This window comes from Salvelinus fontinalis, chromosome 31 (assembly GCF_029448725.1).
Source record: "Salvelinus fontinalis isolate EN_2023a chromosome 31, ASM2944872v1, whole genome shotgun sequence".
Taxonomy (NCBI): domain Eukaryota; kingdom Metazoa; phylum Chordata; class Actinopteri; order Salmoniformes; family Salmonidae; genus Salvelinus; species Salvelinus fontinalis.
Window position 1 is genome coordinate 32,461,867 of NC_074695.1, and position 23,801 is coordinate 32,485,667.

General features: G+C 42.8%; 2 protein-coding genes across 4 annotated transcripts in view; both read right to left on the reverse strand.

Moving 5' to 3' along the window:
• The window catches only part of LOC129830053 (brefeldin A-inhibited guanine nucleotide-exchange protein 2-like), a 38,854-nt gene extending 33,614 nt beyond the window's left edge, over positions 1-5,240 (reverse strand). For both annotated transcript variants that reach the window (XM_055892234.1, XM_055892233.1), the window contains exon 1: positions 4,911-5,240. In XM_055892234.1, the coding sequence (XP_055748209.1) occupies positions 4,911-5,076 (166 nt within the window). In that variant the 5' untranslated portion in view covers positions 5,077-5,240. The remainder of the gene's footprint in view (positions 1-4,910) is intronic.
• A 500-nt stretch (positions 5,241-5,740) lies between these two features.
• LOC129830057 (partitioning defective 6 homolog beta-like) overlaps positions 5,741-23,801 on the reverse strand; it is a 37,410-nt gene continuing 19,349 nt past the window's right edge. For both annotated transcript variants that reach the window (XM_055892242.1, XM_055892243.1), the window contains exon 3: positions 5,741-9,601. In XM_055892242.1, the coding sequence (XP_055748217.1) occupies positions 8,721-9,601 (881 nt within the window). In that variant the 3' untranslated portion in view covers positions 5,741-8,720. The remainder of the gene's footprint in view (positions 9,602-23,801) is intronic.

Genomic DNA, 23,801 nt, shown 5'->3' on the forward strand with positions numbered 1-23,801 from the left:
TTATCTTCTGGGGATGAGTAGCTAGCAGTAGAATTTGGGTATGCTTTTCATCCAAACGTGAAAATGCTGCCCCTTATCCTAGAGAAGTTTTAAGAAAGTCAACAGCGACGGGTGGCATAACGTCAAATTCGTCATTGGAACCACTCAATATGATTGGTCATATAAAAACCTTGGGACCCAAAAGCATAATGAGTGCTCTAACTCCACCCTGCTGTGGTCTGGAGCAATGAAGCCGTTGACGCTGGGTACCTCTAAGTCCCGCGGCGTAAACTCACAACTTTTAAAGGAGGAACCACTGTATGTATTATGGCTTTTCAACCTCGGCCATATCGTGGATTCAGAGCTATCTAATAGAACTCAGAAGGTTTTCTTTAATGGAAGCTTCTCTGTCATACATGTCATTGAAAATAAATATTTATATTTCTTTCTTCCTTTATTTAACAATGATGGCCTACCCCGGCCAAACCTGGACGCCGCTCTATGGGACTCCCAATCACGGCCGGATGTGATACAGCCTGGATTCGAATTAGGGACTGTATTGACGCCTCTTGCACTGAGATGCAGTGCCTTAGACCGCTGCGCCGCTCAGGAGCCCCAGTGTGGTGTACCATAGAGCAGCTCTCTAGGCCCTCTACTCTTTTCTATTTTTACCAATGACTTGCCATTGGCATTAAATAAAGCATGTGTGTCCATGTATGCTGATGATTCAGCCATATACGCATCACCAACCACAGCTAATGAAGTCACTGAAACCCTTAAAGAGTTGCAGTCTGTTTTGGAATGGGTGGCCAGTAATAAACTGGTCCTGAACATCTCTAAACCTAAGAGCATTGTATTTGGTACAAATTATTGCTTAAGTTCTGGACCTCAGCAGAATCTGGTCATGAATGATGTGGCTGATGAACAATTTGAAGACACTAAATTACTTGATGTTACCTAAGTTTGTTAACTGTCATGGTCACAATATATAGATTGAATGGTTGTAAAGATGGGGAGAGGTCTGTCTGTAATATAGAGATGCTCTGCTTTTTTGACACCACACTCCACAAAGCAAATCCAGCAGGCTCTAGTTTATCTTAATTTTTGTCCAGTCATATGGTCAAGTGCTGCAAAGAAAAACCTAATTAAGCTGCAGCTGGTCCAGAACAGAGTGGCACATCTTGCTCTTCATTGTAATCAAAGGGCTAATATTAATACTCTGCATGCCAGTAGCGTTGCAAAAGTCCAGGAACTATCAATAAATTCACTGGTTTTCCAGAAATCCTGGTTGGAGAATTACGGATTTCCTGCTTATTCTGGGAAATCTCCAACTGGGACTTCGGGAAAACAAGGAATTTATTGAAAGTTCCCAGAATTTTGCCACCATACATGCCAGTCTCTCTTGGCTGAGAGTTGAGAAAAGACTGACTGCGTCACTTCTTGTAACAATGTGTTATAAATTCCAAATTGTTTGCATAGTCAATTTATGCACAGCACTGACACACACACACACACATACCCCACCAGACAGGCCACCAAGGGAACCACCACCCCACCAACCTCTCATGCCACCCCACAGTTTGCGACCACACTGCAGTAGAGCACAGTACAGTAAAGAAAAGTAGTATAGTTCAGTAGATTCTGTACAATACAGCACACGAGTAGAGTAGAATGTAATATACTCTACTGGACTGTACTCAACTTTTCTAGACTGTACTGTGATGTGCAAACTTGTGAAAAATTGAAGTCTATGAATGATACAGATCTTGTTTGTGGGCAGAGCTTATTAGAATAATAGCCAGAGTGTAGAATAATACCCAAACATGTAAAGGAAGATATTACATTGTTCTACCTTTGTGTAGCAGTTCAGGATACATCACCATGAAGAGAATGACATTCATAAGAATGCATTTCTATATAGTACAGATCAAGGATCCATGATGACATTCTGTTACCACATTTTGATCCACTTCTGTTACTGTAGTTCAATAACTAAAATAGATCATATCGTAGCTGACACCACATTCTTTCTGCAGACATATTTGAATCTTAATTCGGAGTAGATAATTAACAGAGTTTTTGGAGAATGTGGTCACATAAAAAACAGAATGAGATTTTACTGTCATTCTGTTACCAAACTTTCCACCTGCACTGTTCCTCAAGTAAATGTGTTTTAGTAAAATGTTCAGTGGCAATTGTAACAAAGTAGACTTCAGCATGATTTGTTAAACTTTTCAATTAATGGTTTTTGGTTGGCATACATTGAAAAAAGAGGGTCCCAGCGTCACTCTGTTACGGTGGAATTTCCCCCAGCTAACTTGCCTACATGTTCTGAAATAGATTTTAACTTTTAGAAAGATAAGCTTGAAATAGGCATGGTATAATTGACTCAACAACCAAAACACGTACCTGTTTAGGTTTCCTAACGAACCAGAAGAATCTACAGTTCTTTCTGGTTGTTTTTGTCAAAGTTAGCTAGCCAACTCATTGATCCTGCTTTGTACTATGCCCCTCAGAAGTGTCTCCTCTGTGACTCAAATAATTTCAGTAGCATAGAAATGACAGTATCAACCTACCCATTTATACAGTTACATTAGAAAAAACAAATCAAACGGACTTCAAACAATTGATATTATGGTGTTAGGCGAACTGAAATTAAAGTAGGCCTACACTCCCACCACCGCAAAACCCATAAACCTCCAGCTAATGACCAGACACAATCGTATCCCCTTGACATTGATCTGTCCAAAGTTGTGACACATGGGCCTGTGCTCATAACAGCTCTGTTGAAACAGGCCTAACTGCACCACTCAATGTCACAATTTTGCTTATGTATTAGGCCTAAGCAATAGCATACAAGGCCAGATGTGATCAAGGGCTGTATCACACACATCCAGATGACCAACTGCTGCTATACCCAAGGACTCCACATACTGATATTCTTGGCAACTGCTGACACACAAAGTTGTTCTCAAGGCAAGGCATGCCTAACAGCAGAACAGGGAGCATAGACTATGGACTGAGGAAATAGCCTACAGCAGTTGTAGTCTCAACTGCAGCTTGACCCTGTGTTCCTCTCAACTGTGTGTCTGTGTGCTCTCAGTAACAACATTTCCGTTGTTACTATGGACAATGAAGTTGTATTGTACATCTGAACACTGCTTAATCAGAAAGGGGAGAAAAAGATGCCCTGAATCTGGCTCATCTGGGATCCATAAACATTCCATTATCTGTGGGAGCCATAAACATTCCATAATCTGTGGAAGCAGCATTATAATTATTGCACCACTGGACACCTCCAGTCGCTCATCTCATCTCCCCTTTAAAATATAATCAGGATATACAACTTGTGCAATAGTCTAAATGTCACAACCTAGGATACATTACAGCGCAGTAAAGTGCAAATGAACCATTGTGCCAGACAGTGTCTGTTGGAAGTGGACCCCCCCCCCCTAGGACATTTAGCCTAATTGCTCAATGGCATGTGTGTGCATACACAAACTAGGGAGAACCACAGTCCATTGGCCACTCAGTTTGTGAAAAAGAGTGGCTAATATTTGACAGAGGAGGATAAGGATTCATTGTGGCATTCTCATTATAACATGTTATCAGATTAACAATGCTCATTTTAACAAAGAACTTGGGCAATGAAGTGTAGCGGTGATAGGCAGGCAGGTTCTCCCACCACCACTACAAACCAGGATGAACGCAACATCTATGCCAACGAGAAGTATGCAATGAATAGACTAGAGCCTAAGTAAACTGTTTAGTGTACAGTGTGCCAAATATGATAGTCCATGAATGGGCTGGGTAATGTAAATATGGAGAGATTCACTTAAAGGGAGCAAAGTCAACATTTACCCACCTGATGAATCTGGAGCTAATTCAGTATGGGGTTACCTGTCTGTGACAATGTGTCGCCTGGAATCTAAGTGGTGAATAGGAAACCATTGGTTGTCTACCTGCCATGAATCATAAATAATGTACAGTGCAGGACCGGGTCAAAGCGCAAACTTGTTTGGCTCTTATTTCCATCTCAAAATAAGTGAGGGAGAGACTGGACAATAGGATTCAAAGTTCCCGGAAGTATGCCATCACTGAACTGGAATTTCTGATAGCTTAAAACATCTAGCTAGAAATTCTTCTAGATTAGACCAATGATGGGTTTACACACATCACTGGGTTAGACCCTGCTCAAGAATCTCGTGTTTTTTTTTGGACAACAGCAACTATGCCGTGCTGAATTAGCAGTAAAAATGAACATTCAACTACATTAAAATACACACGTATATTCATTACCAGTAAAAATGTACAGCAGCAATGTCTCCAACATGTTTACCATTTAGCAGTATTGATCTCTACAAAAAAAAACACAGCACAAGAGTAATGCGTGGGAGTGTAAAACTATCCCTCCACTGCTCAGTGGAAAATAATAGACGTCAGAATATCCTGATTGAAGTAAATTGCCAGCTGACTGAAGGTGACAGTGCTACGTACTGTACAATGATTGGTCCAATGGCTAGGTAGCAAGCTAACTCGTTAGCCAACTAGCTAGGTAGCTAGCTGTCAAAGATGACATAGATGATATTGCAATCTGAAGACATAGCATATGACTGAATATAATAACCTAGTGTTCACATGCAGTCAGATCTATGACAAGGCTCCACGATCATTAACTAGTTTTCAAAGACTGGAAGCATTGAACATTATGTTGCGTTGGTAGCTATCTAGCCACCAATCTGGCTAATCGAACTAGCTAGCAAGCTTGCTACCTTGACAGGAGGCCATTGAACGTCATAGCTAACTCGCTAACAAACAAAATTAACTAGTTAGCACGGAAGGGCTAACGTTAGGTAGCTAAAATATTACGTTGAAGAAATAACAACACTAAGGATGCAACGTCCACCAATAAAAAAATTAAACTCACGCACCAAGAGCCACTTGGCATGCTTTACGCAGCTGGCTGTGCTGGCTCCGCTTCAACTCCTTATCCGACAGGATTTTTTCCAGCGCCCTAGACAGAAACATGCTCTTGGTTTTTGTGCTTTCCGTCTGCTTCTGCTGTTGTTGTTGAGCAAGACGTTGTTGCTGTTGCATCTTTTGATATAACTGCTGCTCTCTCAGGCCGGCATCTCTGGCCTGACCCTGCGTAGATGCAGGCGAGAGAAATGCTAACGAAACCAGGCTATCGGTGTGTCTATCCACCGACTTTGTTGGGGCTGCTACCTCAGCACTGAGTCGCCATGTTGTTTACACGTCACGTCACGTGATTCTAAACTGATTTTATTTGACGCTTTGGCCCCCTCCACTGGATCGAATGATCCCTTCAGTTTCCCAACAAAACCTTATATACGTCATGCTGATAAGGGTTTTATACATATTTCTTACAGATAATATTTTAGCCCCGACGTGACTCGTTAGTCATACATTGATTTGGATTCCTCTGAAAGCAGCAGCGTGGCCCTAAAATATCTGGCGTTATCTAGTTAGGTAAAAAAAAAATGGTCTTGTTTTATAGAAACATGATGGAAAGGGAAAGGCTGATACCTCGTCCGTTGTACAACTGAATGAGTTACCAGCATCTTTGCTACTATGTTTCAACTGTGCCCAAGCCAATGGTCCCAAGTCTAGAACATGACAAGATATGATGGGAGCACTTGAACATGACCCTCAGCATTTTGTTACTTTTGGTTCTTGAAATATTTACATTATTTAAAATGCTGTTTTTTGTAATAATAAAGAAAAGAAACAAAACAGTCAATGATTGCTACATTAGTTTATTTTTACAGCTCATGGAATCAACAATTATACATGTGCATCTCTATTCATACATTTTACTACTTTAAAACATTTTCATTAAATGTGATAAAAATGTACATCATATAGCATTGATAAGAAAATACTGAAAATGTTCAGTACAAATCTATACCTTAGGATTTATCTAGCAAGCAAAAATCCTTGCTCATTATCTTAAAAAAAAAAAAAAAAACTGACAAAACAAAATAATTCCGAAGCCTGTTTAGTGTATTCTCTGAAATACAGGCTCTCCAAGAGTAAAGGAATTCACAGTATGAGGGTGAAAAAACTGTCATAGTGAGTTATAATCTACCCCCCTATAAACTGCTTGTACAGAAAAACTATTCAATCAAACTACTTTTTAAAAGGACAAGAAGTACCTACCAGGAATAAATGAGATCATGAACTTCAACCATGAATTAACATAGTGGATCAGTTACACAAATGAAAACATATGACTTTTCATTGCTATGCTGAAACATGATTACAAAATAAATAGCTGTGGTTACAATCCCAATGCCCGGTGTAGTTAAAACAAAAATAAATTAAACAGATTTCTAAAATTCAGCCTTTCAAAATGTCACTCGTCATGCTTTGAATGTTACAGAACTGTTTGGAATGAGACAAAGCAAATCTCAACTCTTCAGCACCGTGTGTACCATAACAGAGAATGGAGTAGTACCTCACAGTGTCAATGAGTCAGTATGATAGGGAGTGGAAGTTCAGTTCACTTAACCTGCTCTGAGCAGATGTTTGATCACAGATCCAGTGTTTATGATTCTCATTAGTTACTTCTGCAGGTAAGACAGACTGCAGTCCAGCTCGGTAGAGAGGGTTAGAGGGGAGTAAGGCAACTGTTCCCAGTACATTTTGTTTCCCCAAGCAAAAGCCAAAATCAATATGAGAAATGATGCACATCAGTGCCCCATCTGCTCTCAAAGGAGTATGTTAGCTTCTATTACTGTTTACATGTTGAGTACAGCCTTAGTGTTAATTCCCAAATATACTTCACAACAGCTCAATGGCAACTAATCACACAGAGAATAAAACTACAATCTATTGGAATGAAGATGTTCTGCGGTACTCGCCTGATCAGTTTCACGTTAAGCATTTGTAGTTTGGTGCATAGACGCGGGAACTAGCTTGCGGGCAGGGGTGCTGCAGTTTTTTTTCTTCGCTGGGGGGTGCTGCAGCACCTTCAGCACACCTACTTCCCACAGCTATGGTTTGGTGAGAAACTGTCTAATGTTTTGGGCAAGTCTGTTGGATCTATGCTACCGGCATTCTAAATCACCTTGCTGGTGTTGACCTTCCTGAACAACCACAGGTACAGACAGACATCAGGTGACAGACATGTGACAAGGAACAGGTGAGAATACGCACTCCCTCAACTGATCCAAGTTATACAATGTGTAGCGCTAGACGATTCCACCTTACTCAAACAAGGTGCAAACACAGAGACTGGGTCGGTATGGGTGAGAGTGTCAAAATAGTAACTTCTTCCTGCCGACTTGGTTCTTCAACAGTCCCATCCCTCCTCTCTTGGGGCATTAGTGTCCTAGCTCTAAGTTATGTAACATCAGTCACAGTCCAGTTATTCATGTGCAATCTATACCAGTATTACATTCTTTGAAATCGGGACAAATACTGTATATAAAGTGAGGGCACTGTTCAAACACGAATGATTCCGGCCACATCGAAGTGAACTTAGATGGAAAACTGTAAGAAAGCCCACCCTATCGGTTACATGTACTTCCGCCCATACAAAACATGGACAGATGAAAAAAGAGAGAGAACATGAGGAACATACTGAGATGAGTGAAGAGTCATGGTCAGAGAAATCAGAGAATCACATATACAATCACATACTGTCACGCTTTATAGACAAAGTGGGGAAATAGCCCTTGTCACGAGGAAAGAAAAGTTCAATGAAAAATAAAAAGAAATAAGATGGATCTTCCTCACCCACACAACGACATCCTGGATTATTGACCGACGACAGTATTGTAGAGATATGTTCCTTAACCACGGGTCCTTAGAATTCCAATATGGTATGTTGCAGTACACTTATTTTCCACTAAATAAAAATCATACAGTCAATTATTTGATTGAAAAAAAACAGAAAAAAAACAGCATTAAACCGTAGAGATTTTCAAAAGTCCAGTTGCTTCGCATAATTGCTTCTAGTTGGTTTTTAATGATTATCAACATTAAAAGCTTGGGGGGGAAAAAAAGACAGCAATAGTGGTTAACCCTGTTCGGATCCACACAAAGAAGCCCATAATTAGTTTTTTTCTCAGACTAAAATTAGAGTATTATTGCAGACCTCTGCTCTTTGTTGGTTACTATGGTAACAGGTAGGATGGAAGCCATTTAGTTCCCACATGCTGTAATCACCTAGGGGAGGGGTTGTTGTCATTTGCAAAGTGACCAGGCAAAAGCAGATTGTGTCTTGAGCACATTTGACAGTCTCCTCTATCTAACAAGCCAGGGTAGAATAGCTAGGGAGAGGTCAGAGCATACATATGTGCATTCATTTGCCCACACCTTTCATTAAAATCAGTCCTTTCGTACAGTTCACACAACAAAAAACAAAAAAAACACAACTGAGAATACCATCTCATTCCTGCCCTCAAGAGGAAGAATATAGAAACGGTCTCCCAAAATAGAAACAAGTGCTTTTTGTGGTTTTGAATCAGGAGTTTCCCCTTCCACACAAACACCATGTGTAATTAATGTGTCTGTCAGTCACAGTGTAGGGAGGGCTGTGGTGATACTATGGCACGCATGCGTAGGTCTTGGCGTTTGTGTTCTTTGTGTATGCATGAAGGTATCCGAATGTATGTGCAAGACTATGTTTTTGCATATAAGAGCGAGAGTAAAACTATTTAAGTATGAATGTGTGTGTGCCGTAATTATTGTGCAAGTATGAAGGGTGTATGTGTCTACAGAGTGATGAGTGTGCCGTCCTCCTCAAGGCTCCTTCCTTCTAGGCCCCTGTCGGGCGTGCTGACCGTGCTCAGTGAACCGGTGCTGGAGGCCAGGGCTCCGTTGGCTGTGGAGCGGAGGTTCAGGTGGGGCTCGTAGCGGGGCAGGGAGGGCATGCTGCAGCTGGCCGAGGCTGCCCGTGGGATGGGCACGGCCTCCCCGTCTGCCTCTATCACCAGGTCCTCATCATCCTCATCACTCTCTAGCTCCTCTGGGTGGAAGTTCTGGATGATGTGTGCCGGGGTCGTCGCTATGGCAGCACCCGGGGTGAAATAGCCGTAGAAACTGGCGCCGCTGTCGGAAGAGCGACCCGAACTCCCGGAAGCCGCCCCACCCCCTCCGCCACTGCTCCGTATGATGTTGTTGCGCTGGTTGGCTGGCTTCACCGTCACAATGAGGTTGTGGCTGTTGGCGATCATCATGTCAGTCACCTGGTCCAGAGACTTGCCTTGCACCTCGATGCCGTTGACCTCAAGCACCTCGTCGTTGACGGCCAGCAGGCCAGTGCTCTCAGCCAGGCCCCCAGGCACCATGCGGGAGATGAAGATCCCAGGCACCTTCTCCAGACCCTGGGGTGTGACCCGGACGCTGGAGCCGTCGCGGATGTAGAAACCCAATGGTTTCTCCTGGCCGTGCTTGTAGAGGCGCACCCGGCGGTGTGTCTCAGGGAGGATGTCCACGTCGATGATGGAGGAGACAGGCCTGAAGTCCCTGGGCAGGCTAATGATCACAGGGGGCTTCTTTCGGTTGGCATCAGGCCGCAGCAACACGGCAGCAAGGACAGTCTTCTTAGGACGGGTCAGAGAGTCCGTACCAAACGCAGAGTAGTCTGCTTCCTCTGCAAAAAGAGGGGAAAACAATCTGTATTAAAACCAACCACATCAATATCACATCAGTGCAGACGGGATCCAATATCATCCCATAAATGCTTACTGACAATCATTATCATGGTGGAACTATAATTCATTACTGACATTCTACTGCAGACTTTACTGTAGTTATGCAAAAGCGATTGTGTTGCTCTAAACCCGAGGCTTCCCTTAGCTTAGAGCCACTCCCTCCTTTCACTAGACTTGTTTCAGTGCTTTCCTCTGCCCTCCCTTCCCTGGTATTATTCCTCATGTGGAGTGAATGGAAGCGTAGACTCCGGTCTCTATTTCATGAAAGGGCTTTCTGAATTCCTCACAGGCTTACTCATGGCGACCGTGCTGCTGTGGGACATACCTGAGCATGGCTCAGAGCAGGGACAGGGCTCTATACTAGATCAAAGGTCTGGGAGGACAGAGAGAACCAGGCAATGGCTCTCTAATGGTTAACGACCAGCACACGGATGCTGAACATTATCATAAACATTAACTCCCTCCTGTGTTGTGTGCCCCAGTCATTCTCTTTATCTATCGTCTTTTCTCTCTTCCGCTGGCTATATATACACACAGTACTAGTCAAAAGTTGACACACCTACTCATTCAAGGGTTTTTCTTTATTGTAACTATTTTCTACATTGTAGAATAATAGCGAAGACGTCACAACTATGAAATAACACATATGGAATCACGTAGGTTGTAGATAAGGATTACAGAACTCAGATTCTGACAGGTACTCCCTCCTCCCCTCCCCATATCAACAAGAAAAACAATGGATCAATTGTACAGAGAAGCAGTATCCCATTTCAGTTCCCATGAGACATACATTTATTACCAGGACGAATAACTGCAAAACAAATTATAGGTTTACATATTCACAAAAACTGGGTGTTGAGTTAAAATACATGAACAAACACAATAATCCATTCTCAATGTTTTTGAAGCGTCCAGCTAATACGCTACATGACCAAAAGTATGTGGACACCTGCTCGTTGAACATCTCATTCCAAAATCATCCGTATTATTTTTGGGTCCCCCCTTCGCTGCTACTGTATAAGAGCAGATATGTTCCAATGTTCAAGAGTGGAGCACTCTTCTGGGAAGGCTTTCCAATAGATGTTGGAACATATCTGCGGGGACTTGCTTCCATTCAGCCACAAGAGCGTTAGTGAGGTCGGGCACTGTTGTTGGGCGATTAGGCCTGGTTCGCAGTCGCCGTTCCAATTCATTCCAACGGTTGAGGTCAGGGCTCTGTGCAGGCCAGTCATGTTCTTCCACACTGATCTCGACAAACCATTTCTGTTTGGACACCGCTTTGTGCACGGGGGCATTGTCATGCTGAAACAGGAAAGGGCCATCCCCAGACTCTTGCCACAAAGTTGGAAGCACAGAATCGTATAGAATGTCATTGTACGCTGTTGTATTAAGAGTTCCCCTTTACTTGAACTAAGGGGCCTAGCCCGAACCATGAAAAACAGCCCTAGACCATTACTGCTCTTCCACCAAACTTTACAGTTGGCACTATGCATTTGGGCAGGTAGCGTTCTCCTGGCATCCGCCAAACCCAGATTAGTCTGTCGGACTGCCAGACGGTGAAGCGTGATTCATCACTCCAGAGAACGCGTATCCACTGCTCCAGAGTCCAATGGCGGCAAGCTGTACAACCCTAGCCGGCGCTTGGCATTACGCATGGTGATCTTAGGCTTGTGTGTGGCTGCTCGGCCATTGAAACCCATTTCATGAAGCTTCCGACGAACAGTGATTGTGCTTACGTTACTTCCAGAGGCAGTTTAGAACTTGGTAGTGAGTGTTGCAACAGAGGACTGCTGCGCATTCGGCTGTCCCATTCTGTGAGCTTGTGTAGCCTACCACTTCATGGCTAAGCCATTGTTGCTCCTAGAAGTTTCCACTTCAACATAATAACACTTACAGTTGACTGGGGCAGCTCTAGCAGGGCGAAAATTTGACGAATTGACTTATTGGAAAGCAAGCATCCTACGACGGTGCCATGTTGAAAGTCATTGAACTCTTCAGTAAGGCCATTCCACTGCAAATGTTTGTCTATGGATACTACATGGCTGTGTGCTCGATTTTATACACCTGTCAGCAAAGGGTGTGGCTGAAATAGCCAAATCCAGTCATTTGAAGGGGTGTCCACATACACTATATATACAGAAGTATGTGTGATGTTCACACAGAGGTATGTTTACATCTACACACAGTAGGGCATTTCTAAAGGACAGGCACGCACAGGTCTGGCAGACTGGTCCCTACAGTGCAGTCAAGCATACCAGTGAATGTCTACATTTTTCTCGTCTTTCACACAGTCCCCCCAAATATCAAAGGGAAAGTCTAAGAATGAGGTCATAGTCAAGGATATAGTGTAGAATAGGAGGCCCATGAGGGCCACTCATACATCCTCAAAGACAAGCTGTTCTATAAGTCGCAAAAAAAGCCATGCACACCAACTGCCGTATAACAGCCCACACAACAAACCAGAGCTTACCCTTGCTTACACACAAACACTGACACCCCCCCCCCCCCCCATTTGTTTTGTACACTGCTGCTACTCGCTGTTTATCATCTATGCAAAGTCACTTCATCCTTACTTTAGTTTATTTGGTAAATATGTTCTTAACTCTTTCATGAACTGCACTTGGTTAAGGTCTTGTAAGTTAGCATCTCACAGTAAGGTACACACTTGTTGTATTCGGCGTATGTGGCAAATAAAGTTAGATTTGATGGCTCCATCCCTTGAGTGTTTCTGACTCTTATGATCCTCTTTGTGACAACTTATGCCAGTGAAAACCAATCCCTTCTCATATCTCATTAAAGCAGCAAGCACGGCTTTCAGTCGAATTAGACTACACACAAACATGACTTTTACACACACACACACACACCCCCCTAATCGAAGAGTTGACCCCTCCTAAATTCTCTCTCCAACCCGCCACCGCTGTTTTCCTATGGTCGATAAAGCAAGCGGGTGTAAGTAATCAATACTATGGCGCTAAAGCCACATGGACCCAGACTAATCATCTGTGACGCTCTTGGTGAGAGTCCCTTTGGGGGTCCCCCACTGTCATATGTCCCAGCACATTTCCCTAGGGCCGGGCCGCCGGGGTCACCGTCACACTCAGTGTCTTGAGTCAGTTTATGAGTTATCCTCATTATGTACAATGGTTGGAAGTCTGCAGACTAATAATTAAGTAAACAATAAAAATAACACCAGCAGTATAGATATGAGTTCACCTTTATGCTCCTTAAATATGTGACTCAAACTTCAGGAATGCAATATAGCGAGCATAGTTCCTTCAGGAAGAATTCATACCTTGACTTATTCCACATTTTGTTGTGTTACAGCCTGAATTCAAAATGGACTCAATTGTCTTTTTTCACCCATCTATCTACACACAATATCCCATAATGACAAAGTGAAAACATGCTTAGAAGTGTAGGCAAATTTAGTGAAAATGAAATACAAAAATCTAATTTACATACAATACCAGTCAAAAGTTAGGACACCTACTCATTCAAGGGTTTTTCATTTTTTTAAACTATTTTATACATTGTAAAATAATAGTGAAGACGTCACAACTATGAAATAACACATATGGAATCATGTAGTAACCAAAAAAAAGTGTTTGGGTTTGATATTTTTGAAAGTAGCCACCCTGCGCTCTGAAGCAGGTTTTCATCAAGGATCTCTGTACTTTGCTCTGTTCATCACCATAGGGATGGTATCAGGTTCTCTTGGCATTCAGGCCAAAGAGTTCAATCTTGGTTTCATCAGACCAGAAAATCTTGTTTCTCATTATCTGAGAGTCTTTTGGTACCTTTTTGGCAAACTCCAAGCGGGCTGTCATGTGCCTTTTACTTAGGAGTGGCTTCCGACTGGCTACTCTACCATAAAGGCCTGCTTGGTGGAGTGCTGCAGAGATGGGAGAACCTTCCAGAAGGACAACCATCTCCACAGAGGAACTCTAGAGCTCTCAGTGATCATTGGGTTCTTGGTCACCCACCTGACCAATGCCCTTCTCCCCCGATTGCTCAGTTTGGCCGGGCAGGCCAGCTCTAGGAAGAGCCTTGGTGGTTCCAAACTCCTTTCATTTAAGAATAATGGAGGCCACTGTGTTCTTGGGGACCTTCAATGCTGCAGAAATGTTTTGGTACCCATCCCCAGATCTGTGCAGACACAATCCTGTCTCGGAGCTCTAGGGACAATCCCTTCAACCTCGTGGCTTGGTTTTTGCTCTGACATGCACTGTCAACTGTGGGACCTTATATAGACAGGTGTGTGCCTTTCCAAATCATTTGAATTCACACATTCACATCTCAAGGATGATCGATGGAAACAGGATGCACCGGAGCTCAATTTTGGTGTTTCATAGCAAATAGTCTAAATCCTTAAGTAAATAAGGTATGTGTTTTTATCTGTAATACATTTGCATACATTTCTAAAAACGTGTTTTTTCTACTATGTCATTATGGGGTATTGTGTGTTGATTGCTGAGGATATATATATATATATATTTTTTTTTTAAGTAACCCATTTTAGAATAAGGCTGTAATAGAATAAGGCACATAACAAAATGTGGAAAAAGTCAAGGGGTCAGAATACTTTCTGAAGGCACCGTAATATCTCATATTCAGGACAAACAGTGAATTGCTTTTCCACATTCTTTGCATTATTACTTTAGTACCTTGTTGCAAACAGGATGCATGTTTAGGAATATTTTATATTCTCTATGGGCTTCCTTTTCGCTCTCTCAATTGTGGAGTAACTACAATGTTGATCCATCCTCAGTTCTCCTATCACAGCCATTCAATTCTGTAAGTGTTTTAAAGTCACCACCGGCCTCATGTTGAAATCGCTGAGCAGTTTCCTTCCTCTTTGGCAACAGAGTTAGAAAGGACAGCTGTATCTTTGTAGTGACTTGGTGAATTGATACACCATCCACTTCACCATGCACAAATGCACACTGTTGTTTTTTACCCATCTACCAATGGGTGCCCTTCTTTGCAGGGCATTGGAAAACCTCCCGGGTCTTTGTGGTTGAATCTGCATTTACAATTCACTGCTCGACTGAGAGACCTTTGTATGTGATAACTGTATGTGTGGGATACAGAGATGAGGTAGTCATTCAAAAATCATGTTAAACACTAGTATTGCACACAAAGTGATTCCATGGAATTGATGTGACTTGTTTAGCACATTTTTTACTCCTGAACCTATTTAGACTTGTCATAACAAAGGGTTTGAACACTTGACTCAAGACATTTCAGCTTTTCATTTTAAAACAATTTGTAAACAATTCAAAAAACATAATTTCACTTTGCCATTATGAGGTTTTGAGTGTAGATCAGTGACACAAAATCTACATTTAATCCATTTTAAATACAGGCTGTAACACAACAAAATGTGGAGAAAGTAAATGTGTGTGAATACTTAATGAAGGCTGTATGTTGGTAGTTTGAATGTTAAATGAATATTTAACAACATTTCCAGGGAAAACGAAGATCTCTTTTAGCATCCATAGAAAGTACATTTCAGCATAGCATCAACGTACAGTACCAGTCAAAAGGCACTGTATATGTGAGTTAATAATTCATCAAAACAATCAGTGGTAACTGTGTAGGAAGTAAATACAAACACTCAGGAGTTAGGTGAGGGTTGGGTACAAAGCTATTTGGTTTTATTTGTTTGTTTTTGAAGTCTGAATGCGAGTAATTTAATGGAATCAATAGAGTTGTTAAACATTAGACCTGTGTAAGAGACATATTCGGGGTCAATTCAAATTTCAGTCATCAATTTTGGAAATAAACATTAATTAAAATGTGATAATTGAAGAAACAAATGGCACCCATTTTCAAAAACTTGGAATGACTGCAACCCTGGCATACTGGATCAAATCCAATAGCTAGACCTTTTTCAGGGGTCTATACAGCTAAGCTATTCAAAATATGCTATGATTATTATTATTTCCTACACACCGTTTGAATAGAGTCATTGGAGAGAGAATGGCAAAAACAGGCCAAGATTAGAGTAACTGAGCAGTAGAGGGAGACATGACATTCAAACTCTCTCTCTTGCACACAAGTGTGTACTGTGAATGGAATGCGCTAATGCATCTCCAACCCCCACAGGTTCTGTTTAAAGTAGGGACTCTCCTCTCAGTTAAGGAGTTCCACCTCGAGTCACTACTTACTACAGCCTATTATACCCAAACAATAGTCACATAAAAACTCAGTCGATCGATCTTTGGGGTCAAGGCCCGTCTTAGGATAGAAGTGCCGATCTAGAATCAGTTTAGCCTTTTAGCTCATAATAAACAACATTATATGGACAGGTGGGACCTTGTCATAGACCAGCACTCCCACTGAGGCGCTTGATAAATACAGTGTTTAATCCCTATAAAAAGGTATCGTCATCCGCTCCTGGCCCTATTCATCATGGATAGTCAGTGAGATATTTTGTCTACATGATACCGAAGTTCTATCAACACATTGACTGTAGTACTCGCACTGCTAAAACACTCGACCAGTGCTACTCCAACTTCCGGGATGCCTACAAGACCCTCCCCCGCACTCCCTTCGGGAAATCAGATCACGACTCCATTTTGCTCCTCCCTTCCTATAGGCAGAAAATCAAACAGGAAGTACCCATGCTCAGGTCTATTCAACACTGGTCTGACCAATCGGAATCCATGCTTGCAGATGGTTTTGATCAGTGACTGAGTTCATCACGAACTGTAAAGCGGATGTTGTTCCCACTGTGACTATTAAAACCTACCCAAATCAGAAACCGTGGATAGATGTCAGCATTTGCGCAAAACTGAAAGTGCGACACACCACATTTAACCATGGCAAGGTGACTGGGAATATGGTAAATACAAACAGTGTAGTTATTCCCTCCGTAAGGCAATCAAACAGGAAAAACGTCAGTACAAAGACAAAGTGAGGCAATTCAAAGGCTCAAACAAGACGTATGTGGCAGGGTCTACAGACAATCACGGATTACAAAGGGAAAACCAGCCACGTCGCAGACACAAATGTCTCGCTCCCGGACAAGATAAACACCTTCACCCGTTTTGAGGATAACACAGTGCCACCAACGCGACCTGCTCTCAAGGATAGTGGTCTTTCGTTCTCAGTGGCCGACGTGAATAAGACATTCAAAACGGGTTAGCCCTCGCAAGGCTGCCGGCCCAGACGGCATCCCTAGCCGCGTCCTCAGAGCATGCGCAGACCAGCTGGCTGTTGTGTTTACGGACAGATTCAATCTCTCCCTATCCCAGTCTGATGTCTGCACTTGCTTCAAGATGTCCACCATTGTTCCTGTACCCAAGAAGGCAAAGGTAACTGAACTAAATGACTATCGCCCCGTAGCAGTCACTTCTTTCATCATGAAGTGCTTTGAGAGGATAGTTACGGACCATATCACCTCTACCTTACCAGACACCCTAGACTCACTTCCATTTGCATACCACCCCAATAGATCCACAGACGATGCAATCGCCATCACACTGCCCTATCCCATCTGGACAAGAGGAATACCTATATAAGAATGCTGTTCATGGACTATAGCTCAGCATTCAACATCATACTACCCTCTAAGCTCGAGGCCCTGGGTCTGAACCCCGCCCTGTGCAGCTGGGTCCTGGACTTCCTGACGGGCAACTCCCCCATTGGAGGAGGTAGGAAACAACACCTCAACTTCGCTGATCCTCAACACAGGGGTCCCCTCCTGTACTCCCTGTTCAACCAGACGACACAAGTTGTATGCCTGATTACCAACAATTACAAGACAGCCTACAGGGAGGAGGTGAGGGCCCTGGCGGAGTGGTGACAGGAAAAGAAACTCTCCCTCAACAAAACACCTGATCGTGGACTTCAGGAAACAGCAGAGGGAGCACGCCCCTATCCACATCGATGGGACAACAGTGGAGAAGTTCGCACTTCATCCTCAGGAGGCTGAAGAAATTCAGCTTGGCCCCTAAGACCCTCACAAACCTTTACAAATGCACAATTGAGAACATCCCGTCAGGCTGTTTCACCGCCTGGCACGGCAACTGCACTGCGCGCAACCATAGGGCTCTCCAGAGGGTGGTGCGGTCTACTCAACACATCACCGGGGAGACCTACAGCACCCTATGTCACAGGAAGGCCAAAAAGATCAAGGACATCAACCACCCGAGCCACTGCCTGTTCACCCCGCTACCATACAGAAGGCGAAGTCAGTACAGGTGCATCAAAGCTGGGACCGAGAGACTGAAAAACAGCTTCTATCTCAAGGCCATCAGACTGTTTAATAGCCATCACTAGCAAGCTACCACCCGGTTACTCAACCCTGCACCTTTAAGGCTACTGCCCTATGTATATAGACATGGAATCACTGGTCACTTTAATAACAGAACACTAGTCACTTTAAATCATTTTTACATACTGCTTTACTCACTCAATATGTATATACCTTATTCTATTCTACTGTATTTTAGTCAATGCCACTCCGACATTACTCATCCTAATATTTATATATTTCTTAATTATTTTACTTTAGATTTGTATGTATTGTTGGATATTACTGCACTGTTGGAGCTAAGAACACAATTTCGGTACACCCGCAATAACATCTGCTAAATATGTGTATGTGACCAATAAAATATGACTTTCCAAAAAGCTACAATATCTATATCTGGTGACATGATCCCTGGCGGAGCCTCCGGACATCCTGTCTGTTAGTCACAGACAGAGCAGAGGGCCATGTCAGTGTAATGTGCCACCATGCTCAAGGTGACAATTTCCTTCACAGAGCAACAGGACTGTCAATCACCTATGACCGTTACAGTACTGTGAGTTAAAGATGAAAACACAGTCAGTCATCTAAATACAGATATTGAATTGAGTTTAAATGTACATTACAAAATGACATGACTAGGTGTTGAACTCTAGGGAACACTGTTTTGCATCTGTTCTGAATGTTTCTCAACAAGAACTGCTCTAGAAACAGACATATGTTGACGACAGGCCCTGATATCCCCAACATGGTGAGTACCATGGTGTTCCAGTCACAGAGCGATAAAACGGGGAGGGAGTGCGTGAGGGGGTGACTGAGGGAGGGGGTGAGTGCAGGAGAGGATAATGAATGATCATTAAAGAATGGGGGGGAAGGGTGAGGGGCGAAAAAAGAATCCTGTAGTGTTTCTATTCTGGGTTCAGTGAACTTGCCTGGTTACCCAGACTCCAAATGCTACGCCCACAAACGTTAGTTTCTTCTCCGCAATGAGCCTGGATCCGAATACCTCCCCGACCCTTGACCGAAGGCGAACACATTCGGGGGCCGTCTGATTGGTCCAGAAACAGATGGGTTGGGCCAGAGGCAGAACACACGTGGGTAAAATCGGCAGTTTGAAAATGTGTTATTGGCTTGATACTCTGATTGGTTACAGAAGATCCAATCACTGATGACTTGTTTTGTACAACAGCCCTCGTCACCAGACTACTTCAATGATGGCAGTCTCAGACTAAAGTATGTAGCGAACGACAGAGCAGCAGAAGAATTTGGTGCGAGTCCTCAGGCTAGCAGTTAACATACCTCCCTGGCACAGCCGAGATAAAAAGAGCCGTGTGATGATAAGAGACTTGAGAGAAGGAATAGGAGAGAACAGCAGTGGAGAGCATGAGAGAGAGGGGGGAGGATAAGGAGAAAAGCAATGGGAAGAATGAGAGGGAGAGCGCAATAGGGGTAAAGCCAGGCCTTTCGTAAAGGGAAGTGGGGAGCAGAGACTAGTGTGTAGGTGTAACATTTAACGGTAGATGGGAAAAGAGACGGGACAGATGTAGATGTAAAAGGGAGGTTTGGAAAAAAATAAAACCCTGACTAAGCTGCATTGCTATCATTGTCATACAATAACTAGGGGTTGTGCCGACATGGCCATACTTCTATTCGTAATTAGGGTTGCAAAGGGTCGGAAACTTTCATGTAAATTTCAGGAATTTTCCATGATAAATTAAGCCCGGGAATGAGGAATTTTGCTTAAATTCATTTAAAAAAAAGTTTGCTTGAAACAGTCAACCTTTTTTTATGAGGTACACAAGGCAATTTTAGGTCTTGTGGTATATTTTGGTTACACTATCCCCAATTCAATGGAATTGCAACCCTCTGCATGTACAGTGCCTTCTTCCATCACATGTACAGCTGATTCTCAAGATCTTGCACACAAATGAGAAGCAATTGAGCCCACACTACTACACTGTCTGAGCCAAGGACTACATGCTATCTGGTAAGTTTTGATTACAATACTGGGTAGGGTGAATATATTTTATATGACATACATGATTTTTTGTTAACTAGTAAATACAGCAAAGTGTGTTTAAATAATTTCTAACTTCTTAATTTCTGCTAGTTTGTTTTTGCTACCATGTGGGTTTTAGCTTGCTTGAGACTGCTAACAGTGTTAATTCACCTGTTTCCATACATGTTTCAATTTAAAACACTTATCTTACAAATGAGTTGTTTAATCTACCTGCTTATCTATTTACAGTTGAAGTCAGAAGTTTGCATACATCTTAGCCAAATACATTTAAACTCAGTTTCACGATTCCTGACATTTAATCCTAGTAAAGATTCCCGTCTTAGGTCAGTTAGGATCACCACTTTATTTTAAGAATGTGAAATGTCAGAATAGCTTTCATTTCTTTCATCACATTCCCAGTGGGTCAGAAGTTTACATACACTCAATTAGTATTTGGTAGCATTGCCTGTAAATTGTTTAACTTGGGTCAAACGTTTCAGGTAGCCTCCCACAAGCTTCCCACAATAAGTTGGGTGCATTTTGTCCCATTCCTCCTGCCAGAGCTGGTGTAACTGAGTCAGGTTTGTAGGCCTCCTTGCTCGCACACGCTTTTCAGTTCTGCCCACAAATTTTCTATGGGATTGAGGTCAGGGCTTTGCGATGGCCACTCCAATACCTTGACTTTGTTGTCCTTAAGCCATTTTGCCACAACTTTGGAAGTATGCGTAGGGTCATTGTCCATTTGGAAGACCCATTTGCGACCAAGCTTTAACTTCCTGACTGATGTCTTGAGATGTTACTTCAATATATCCACATAATTTGCATTATTCATGCTGCCATCTATTTTGTGAAGTGCACCAGTACCTCCTGCAGCAAAGCACCCCCACAACATGATGCTGCCACCCCAGTGCTTCACGGTTGGGATGGTGTTCTTCGGCTTGCAAGCATCCCCCTTTTTCCTCCAAACATAATGATGGTCATTATGGCCAAACAGTTCTATTTTTGTTTCATCAGACCAGTGGACATTTCTCCAAAAAGTACGATCTTTGTCCCCATGTCAAGTTGCAAACCGTAGTCTGGCTTTTTTAGAGCAGTTTTGGAGCTGTGGCTTCTTCCTTGCTGAGCAGCCTTTCAGGCTATGTCTATATAGGACTCGTTTTACTCTGGATATAGATACTTTTGTACCCGTTTCCTCCAGCATCTTCACAAGGTCCTTTGCTGTTGTTCTGGGATTGATTTGCACTTTTCGCACCAAAGTACGTTCATCTCTAGGAGACAGAACATGTCTCCTTCCTGGGCTGTATGGCGGCTGCGTGGTCCCATGGTGTTTATACGTGCGTACTATTGTTTGTACAGATGAACGCGGTACCGTCAAGCTTTTAGAAATTGCTCCCAAGGATGAACCAGACTTGAGGTCTACATTTTTTTTTCTGAGGTCTTGGCTGATTTCTTTTGATTTTCCCATGATGTCAAGCAAAGAGGCACTGAGTTTGAAGGTAGGCCTTGAAATATATCCACAGGTACACCTCCAATTGTCTCAAATGATGTCAATTAGCCTATCAGAAGCTTCTAAAGCCATAACATCATTTTCTGGAATTTTCCAAGCTGTTTAAACTGTGTGTATGAAAACTTCTGACCCACTGGAATTGTGATACAGTGAATTATAAGTGAAATAATCTGTCTGTAAACAATTGTTGGGGGAAAATGACTTGTGTCGTGCACAAAGTAGATGTCCTAACCAACTTGCCAAAACTATAGTTTAACAAGAAATTTGTGGAGTGGTTGAAAACGAGTTTTAATGACTCCAACCGAAGTGTATGTAAACTTCCGACTTCAACTCTATCTGTACACGGAATTGTATTTGTTGTTATTTTACTCATCTTTACAGGAAAATGTCACGGACACTATCTGATGTGTGGAGACATTTCACTGCAGATAATGTAGAAGGAAAAGCTGTGGACATTTGCAAATACTGAGCCAAATCATATGTGAAGAATGCAACAAAGATGCAGAATCATCTGGCCAAGTGCATAAAGTTCCCTCAGCGCTCACAACAAGCAACCTCTGACAAAAGTCCCTCTACTTTTATTTGAGATGAAAATAATTTATCAGACACCTTATCGATAGTAACAGCTCATGGTCCTCTTGGAATCAGAAGTTCTTTGACACAATGGAGGAACGTAGTCAGATAAATGCTGATGAATGTCTTGCTCGAGCTGTGTATGCAACTGGTTCACCTCTGATGCTCACAGGCAATGTGTATTGGAAGAGATTTCTGAATGTTCTTCGCCCAGCATACACCCCTACAACCAGACATGCTTGATCTACTAATTTGCTGGATGCAGAGTTTAAGTGAAGGTCAAGCAAATCATAGAGAAAGCAGACTATTGCAATCATCTCTGATGATCTCTGTGGGAATCATCTCTGTGGGAATGGTCAAATGTTTGTGGGCAAGGAATAATTAGCTACATCATCTCCACCCCTCTACCAGTATTCTACAAGAGCACATACACAAGGGACAATAGACACACCAGTCTCTACATTGCAGATGAGCTGAAGGCAGTCATCAATGACCTTGGACCACAGAAGGTATTTGCACTGGTGACAGACAACGCTGCGAACATGAAGGCTGCTTGGTCTATTGGCTGTGCTGCTCATGTATTGAATCTGCTCCTCAAGGACATCATGGCACTGAAAATAATGGATACACTCTACAAGAGAGCCAAGGAAATGGTTAGGTATGTGAAGGGTCATCAAGTTATAGCAGCAATCTACCTCACCAAGCAAAGTGAGAAGAATAAGAGCACCACATTGAAGCTGCCCAGCAACACCCGTTGGGTTGGTGTTGTCATCATGTTTGACAGTCTCCTGGAGGGGAAGGTGTATCTCCAAGAAATGGCCATATCACAGTCTGCCGATATGGACAGCCCCATCAAGAGGATCCTCCTGGATGATGTATTTTGGGAGAGAGTGGTAAGCTGCCTGAAACTCCTAAAACCTATAGCAGCAGCCATTGCACGGATTGAGGGAGACAATGCCATCCTGTCTGATGTTCAGACTCTGCTTGCAGATGTAAGAGAAGAAATCTGTACTGCCCTGCCCACTTCACTGTTGCTCCAAGCAGAGGAATCTACAGTTCTGAAATGCAGCAAAAAGCGTGAAGACCCATACATACTGCAGCGTACGTTGGACCCAAAGTATGCTGGCAAGAGCATCCTGTCTAGTGCAGAGATCAACAAGGCCTATGGTGTCAACACTACCGTGTCTTGCCACCTTGGCCTGGATGAGGGCAAGGTTCTTAGCAGTCTGGCGAAGTAAGGGCTTTGGGATGGAGATGCAATATGGCAGTCGTGCCAACATATCTCATCAGCCACCTGGTGGACGGGACTTTGTAGATATGAGGCTATTTCCCCTGTTGCTTCCATCATCCTCCAAATCCCACCAACATCAGCCACCTCAGAGGTCCTTGTTTGGGAACACACACACACACCAAAGCATGCAACAGGCTGACCAAAACTTGGGTTAAAAAATTGGTGGCTATCCAGGCAAATTTGAGGTTTTTGAGCCTGACAACGAGCCATCCTCAACAAGGTTGGAAAGTGACAGTGAAGATGAAGCCTCCGAGTCTGATGTTCAAGAGGTGGACATTGAAGAGGTCCAGGGAGAAGAAATGGAAGCCTGAGAGGAGGACAACAAAAGCTTTAGTTTCTAGACTATCATTTTACAGATGTATGTTGAAAACGTTGTTGGGAGATGCAATGGATCATTGGGGATCATTCAATATTCCCTTTCTTTAGTTCAGTGAAATCATCCCATGTGAAAAGTCAACTCATTTCATTAAAGTTCAATTCGTAACTAAATAGCTTTTTTTATTCTATTG